General features: G+C 68.6%; 1 protein-coding gene across 1 annotated transcript in view; it reads left to right on the forward strand.

Moving 5' to 3' along the window:
• Positions 1 to 1,769: 1,769 nt before the first annotated feature.
• The window catches only part of snrpd2 (small nuclear ribonucleoprotein D2 polypeptide), a 21,918-nt gene continuing 17,084 nt past the window's right edge, over positions 1,770 to 6,603 (forward strand). Inside the window, exon 1 of the mRNA XM_085973367.1 lies at positions 1,770 to 1,874. Coding sequence (XP_085829493.1) covers positions 1,873 to 1,874 — 2 coding nt within the window. The 5' untranslated portion in view covers positions 1,770 to 1,872. The remainder of the gene's footprint in view (positions 1,875 to 6,603) is intronic.

Below are 6,603 nucleotides of genomic sequence, written 5' to 3' on the forward strand. Positions count from 1 at the left end.
CACGTGACCGCGTCGTGACGTCAGCGCGTTTGGGCGGTCGCGTGACCCGCGTCGTGACGTCGGCACGTCTACCTGGCACCTGGCACTGTAGCTGGCCGTTGCGGCTGAAGTTGCGGGAGCGGGAGGCCGAACCGGGCCGGCGGCCACCGCGGGAGTGGAAGGCTGAGCTGGCCGGCTCGCATCTGGGTGAGTCACGTGATGCGCGACGTGACGTCAGTGCGTTAGGTCGCGTTCTTAAAGGGGCAACGGCCCGAACAGGTAAGTTATATATATATATAGTTAAGTTAAAAGGGAATTATGTATTATAAGCAAGGGACACCCGGTGGTACCGCCACAACAGCACAGAAAGAGGTCATTCGGCCCATCGTGTCTGTGCCGGCTAAAAAAGAGCTATCCAGCCTAATCCCACTTTCCAGCTCTTGGTCTGTAGCCCTGTAGGTAACGGCACTTCAGGCGCATATCCAAATAACTTGCTTCTTAATCTGTTTCATTTCCTGCTTTTTTCTCAGTCCTGACGAAGGGTTTCGACCTGAACCGTTGACTCTGTTTCTCTCTCCTCGATGCTGCCCTGGCCTGCTGAGTTTTTCCAGCGTTTTCTGTTGTTATTTCCAGCATCCGCAGTATTTTGCTATCGTACTTTTTAAATGTGATGAGGGTTTCTGCCTCTACCACCATTTCAGGCAGTGAGTTCCAGTAAGCTTCTTAAATCAGCTTTCTTCACATTAACATAAATTCCTGTAAACTGATTAAAAAAAAACTTCCTTTTGTTACCTCGATTTGACTATTCCAGTGCACTCCTGGCTGGCCTCCCACATTCTACCCTACGTAAAGTTGAGGTCATCCAAAACTCGGTTGCCCATGTCCTAACTCACACCAAGTCCCGTTCAGCCATCACCCACTGTGCTCGCAACGCCTTGATTTCAAAATTCTCATCCTTGTTTTTAAATTCCTCCATGGCCTCGCCCCTCCCTATCTCTGTAACCTCCTCCAGCCCCACAACCCCGCCGAGATATCTGCGCTCCTCTAATTCTGCCCTCTTGAGCATCCCTGATTACAATCGCTCCACCATTGACGGCCGTGCCTTCTGTTGCCTGGGCCCGAAGCACTGGAATTATCTCCCTGAACCTCTCTGCCTCTCGCTCCTCCTTTATGATGCTCCTTAAAAACTACCTCTTTGACCAAGCTTTAGGTCACCTGTCCTAATTTCTCCTTATATGGCTCAGTGTCATTTTTTTTTGTCTTATGCTACTCCTGTGAAGCGCCTTGGGAGGTTTTACTATGTTAAAGGCGCTATATAAATACAAGTTGTTGTAAAAAAAAAAGGTCATCCAAAACTCGGCTGCCCGTGTCCTAACTTGCACCGAGTCCCGTTCACTCTGTGCCCGTCCATGTTGCATCCTGGTTCTTTTACGAATCATTTTCAAACAATTTTTCTCTTCACCTTAACACAGCATTTATCGGGGAATACAATAGCGAAATACCGCAGGAATGCCAGAAACCTGGAATAACAACAGAAAATGCTGGAAACACTCAGCAGGTCAGGCAGCATCGAGGAGAGAGAAACAGAGTCAACGTGATTATTGATAGGGGAATGTGCCTTTAAGTGGTGCAGGCTGAGTCCAACTCACAGGCAGCGTCACTGTTTCTTTAAGAACAAGAGACAAAGGCGCCAGGGTGGTGCGGCCGGGCGGCGCTGTAGGATTCTGGGAGTTGTAGTCCACGGGCGCCATTGGCCAGCGGGGGAGGCGGGCCGGCGGACTACAACTCCCAGCGGGCCCGGCCGGAAGTGGTGCATTCTCTTCCGGCGGGGGCGTTCAACGCGGTCGGGTTAGTCTGAGGGAGCGAGGCGGCGGCGGTGGGAAATCGAGCAGCATGTGAGTGGGATAAGGAGAGAGAGAGAGAGAGAGACCGGGATAGGAGGGAGCGAGCGAGGAGCCCGGGGCCTCGCACCCACCACCGGCATCCCCACCCACCCACCCCCGGCGGCGGCTGGACCCGCCACAGCGGCGTTGCTAAGGCCTGAGGCCTACCGGGCCCGGAGAGCGGAGCCCGCCTGACCCGGGTATAGAGAGAGAGAGAGAGAGAGAGAGAGAGCGGGGGACATCCTCCCCGGGCCGGCTCACTCTGGGCCGCGCTTCTCCATTCACCCCATAGAAACAGAAACTAGGAGCAGCAGTAGGCCATTCAGCCCCTCGAGCCTGTTCCGCCATTCAATGCGATCATGGCTGATCATCCAAACTCAGTACCCTGTCCCTGCTTTCTCCCCATATCCCTTGATCCTTTTAGCCTTAAGAAATATATCCAACTCCTTCTTGAATATATTTAATGAATTGGCCTCCACTGCCTTCTGTGGTAGAGAATTCCACAGGTTCACCACTCTCTGGGTGAAGAAATTCCTCCTCATCTCTGTCCTAAATGGCTTTATCCTTAGACTGTGACCCCTGGTTCTGGACTCCCCCGTCATCGGGAACATCCTTCCTGCATCTAGTCTGTCTAGTCCTGTTAGAATTTTATAAGTTTCAATGAGATCCCCTCTCCCCTCCCCTCCCCCCCCGTTGCCCTTCCCCCCCCCCCCCCCCGGGTTGCCGTCCCCTTCCCTTCCCCCCCCCGTTGCCCTCCCCTTTTCCCCCCCCCGTTGCCCTCCCCTTTTCCCCCCCCCGTTGCCCTCCCCTTCCCTTCCCCCCCCCCGTTGACCTCCCCTTCCCCCCCCGTTGCCCTCCCCTTCCCTTCCCCCCCCCCCGTTGCCCTCCCCTTCCCTTCCCCCCCCCCGTTGCCCTCCCCTTCCCTTCCCCCCCCCCCGTTGCCCTCCCCTTCCCTTCCCCCCCCGTTGCCCTCCCCTTCCCTTCCCCCCCCCGTTGCCCTCCCCTTCCCTTCCCCCCCCCGTTGCGCTCCCCTTCCCTTCCCCCCCCCGTTGCCCTCCCCTTCCCCCCCCCGTTGCCCTCCCCTTCCCCCCCCCGTTGCCCTCCCCTTCCCCCCCCCGTTGCCCTCCCCTTCCCCCCCCCGTTGCCCTCCCCTTCCCCCCCCCGTTGCCCTCCCCTTCCCCCCCCCGTTGCCCTCCCCTTCCCCCCCCCGTTGCCCTCCCCTTCCCCCCCCCGTTGCCCTCCCCTTCCCCCCCCCGTTGCCCTCCCCTTCCCCCCCCCGTTGCCCTCCCCTTCCCCCCCCCGTTGCCCTCCCCTTCCCCCCCCCGTTGCCCTCCCCTTCCCCCCCCCGTTGCCCTCCCCTTCCCCCCCCCGTTGCCCTCCCCTTCCCCCCCCCGTTGCCCTCCCCTTCCCCCCCCCGTTGCCCTCCCCTTCCCCCCCCCGTTGCCCTCCCCTTCCCCCCCCCGTTGCCCTCCCCTTCCCCCCCCCGTTGCCCTCCCCTTCCCCCCCCCGTTGCCCTCCCCTTCCCCCCCCCGTTGCCCTCCCCTTCCCCCCCCGTTGCCCTCCCCTTCCCCCCCCGTTGCCCTCCCCTTCCCCCCCCCGTTGCCCTCCCCTTCCCCCCCCCGTTGCCCTCCCCTTCCCCCCCCGTTGCCCTCCCCTTCCCCCCCCGTTGCCCTCCCCTTCCCCCCCCGTTGCCCTCCCCTTCCCCCCCCCGTTGCCCTCCCCTTCCCCCCCCCCGTTGCCCTCCCCTTCCCCCCCCCGTTGCCCTCCCCTTCCCCCCCCCGTTGCCCTCCCCTTCCCCCCCCCCGTTGCCCTCCCCTTCCCCCCCCCGTTGCCCTCCCCTTCCCCCCCCGTTGCCCTCCCCTTCCCCCCCCGTTGCCCTCCCCTTCCCCCCCCCGTTGCCCTCCCCTTCCCCCCCCGTTGCCCTCCCCTTCCCCCCCCCGTTGCCCTCCCCTTCCCCCCCCGTTGCCCTCCCCTTCCCCCCCCGTTGCCCTCCCCTTCCCCCCCCGTTGCCCTCCCCTTCCCCCCCCCGTTGCCCTCCCCTTCCCCCCCCGTTGCCCTCCCCTTCCCCCCCCGTTGCCCTCCCCTTCCCCCCCCGTTGCCCTCCCCTTCCCCCCCCGTTGCCCTCCCCTTCCCCCCCCGTTGCCCTCCCCTTCCCCCCCCGTTGCCCTCCCCTTCCCCCCCCCCCTTGCCCTCCCCTTCCCCCCCCGTTGCCCTCCCCTTCCCCCCCCCCCGTTGCCCTCCCCTTCCCCCCCCCGTTGCCCTCCCCTTCCCCCCCCGTTGCCCTCCCCTTCCCCCCCCCGTTGCCCTCCCCTTCCCCCCCCCCCGTTGCCCTCCCCTTCCCCCCCCGTTGCCCTCCCCTTCCCCCCCCGTTGCCCTCCCCTTCCCCCCCCGTTGCCCTCCCCTTCCCCCCCCGTTGCCCTCCCCTTCCCCCCCCGTTGCCCTCCCCTTCCCCCCCCCGTTGCCCTCCCCTTCCCCCCCCGTTGCCCTCCCCTTCCCCCCCCCGTTGCCCTCCCCTTCCCCCCCCCGTTGCCCTCCCCTCCCCCCCCGTTGCCCTCCCCTTCCCCCCCCGTTGCCCTCCCCTTCCCCCCCCGTTGCCCTCCCCTTCCCCCCCCGTTGCCTCCCCTTCCCCCCCCGTTGCCCTCCCCTTCCCCCCCCGTTGCCCTCCCCTTCCCCCCCCGTTGCCCTCCCCTTCCCCCCCCCGTTGCCCTCCCCTTCCCCCCCCCCGTTGCCCTCCCCTTCCCCCCCCGTTGCCCTCCCCTTCCCCCCCCGTTGCCCTCCCCTTCCCCCCCCCGTTGCCCTCCCCTTCCCCCCCCCCGTTGCCCTCCCCTTCCCCCCCCCGTTGCCCTCCCCTTCCCCCCCCCGTTGCCCTCCCCTTCCCCCCCCCCGTTGCCCTCCCCTTCCCCCCCCCCGTTGCCCTCCCCTTCCCCCCCCCGTTGCCCTCCCCTTCCCCCCCCCGTTGCCCTCCCCTTCCCCCCCCCCGTTGCCCTCCCCTTCCCCCCCCCCGTTGCCCTCCCCTTCCCCCCCCCCGTTGCCCTCCCCTTCCCCCCCCCCGTTGCCCTCCCCTTCCCCCCCCCCGTTGCCCTCCCCTTCCCCCCCCCGTTGCCCTCCCCCCCCCCCCCCGTTGCCCCCCCCCCGTTGCCCTCCCCCCCCGTTGCCCTCCCCCCCCGTTGCCCTCCCCCCCCGTTGCCCTCCCCCCCCGTTGCCCTCCCCCCCGTTGCCCTCCCCCCCGTTGCCCTCCCCCCCCGTTGCCCTCCCCCCCCCGTTGCCCTCCCCCCCGTTGCCCTCCCCCCCCGTTGCCCTCCCCCCCCGTTGCCCTCCCCCCCCGTTGCCCTCCCCCCCCGTTGCCCTCCCCCCCCGTTGCCCTCCCCCCCCGTTGCCCTCCCCCCCCGTTGCCCTCCCCCCCCCGTTGCCCTCCCCCCCCGTTGCCCTCCCCCCCCCGTTGCCCTCCCCCCCCGTTGCCCTCCCCCCCGTTGCCCTCCCCCCCCGTTGCCCTCCCCCCCCGTTGCCCTCCCCCCCCGTTGCCCTCCCCCCCCGTTGCCCTCCCCCCCCGTTGCCCTCCCCCCCCGTTGCCCTCCCCCCCGTTGCCCTCCCCCCCCGTTGCCCTCCCCCCCGTTGCCCTCCCCCCCCCGTTGCCCTCCCCCCCGTTGCCCTCCCCCCCCGTTGCCCTCCCCCCCCGTTGCCCTCCCCCCCCGTTGCCCTCCCCCCCCGTTGCCCTCTCCCCCCCCGTTGCCCTCTCCCCCCCGTTGCCCTCTCCCCCCCCGTTGCCCCCCCCCGTTGCCCCCCCCCCGTTGCCCCCCCCGTTGCCCCCCCCGTTGCCCCCCCCCGTTGCCCCCCCCCGTTGCCCTCCCCCCCGTTGCCCTCCCCCCCGTTGCCCTCCCCCCCGTTGCCCTCCCCCCCGTTGCCCTCCCCCCCGTTGCCCTCCCCCCCGTTGCCCTCCCCCCCGTTGCCCTCCCCCCCGTTGCCCTCCCCCCCGTTGCCCTCCCCCCCGTTGCCCTCCCCCCCGTTGCCCTCCCCCCCGTTGCCCTCCCCCCCGTTGCCCTCCCCCCGTTGCCCTCCCCCCCGTTGCCCTCCCCCCCCGTTGCCCTCCCCCCGTTGCCCTCCCCCCCCCCGTTGCCCTCCCCCCCGTTGCCCTCCCCCCCCCGTTGCCCTCCCCCCCCCGTTGCCCCCCCGTGCCCCCCCCAGTTGCCCTCCCCCCCGTTGCCCTCCCCCCCCCCGTTGCCCTCCCCCCCCCGTTGCCCTCCCCCCCCGTTGCCCTCCCCCCCCGTTGCCCTCCCCCCCCCGTTGCCCTCCCCCCCCGTTGCCCTCCCCCCCCGTTGCCCTCCCCCCCCGTTGCCCTCCCCCCCCGTTGCCCTCCCCCCCCCCCTGTTGCCCTCCCCCCCCCTGTTGCCCTCCCCCCCCCCTGTTGCCCTCCCCCCCCCCTGTTGCCCTCCCCCCCTGTTGCCCTCCCCCCCTGTTGCCCTCCCCCCCTGTTGCCCTCCCCTCCTGTTGCCCTCCCCCCCCTGTTGCCCTCCCCCCCCTGTTGCCCTCCCCCCCTGTTGCCCTCCCCCCCCTGTTGCCCTCCCCCCCTGTTGCCCTCCCCCCCCTGTTGCCCTCCCCCCCTGTTGCCCTCCCCCCCCTGTTGCCCTCCCCCCCCTGTTGCCCTCCCCCCCTGTTGCCCTCCCCCCCCTGTTGCCCTCCCCCCCCTGTTGCCCTCCCCCCCCCTGTTGCCCTCCCCCCCCCTGTTGCCCTCCCCCCCCCTGTT

This window comes from Somniosus microcephalus, chromosome 34 (genome assembly GCF_052327205.1).
Source record: "Somniosus microcephalus isolate GS21.2 chromosome 34, FLI_Smic_1.0, whole genome shotgun sequence".
Classification (NCBI taxonomy): Eukaryota; Metazoa; Chordata; class Chondrichthyes; order Squaliformes; family Somniosidae; genus Somniosus; species Somniosus microcephalus.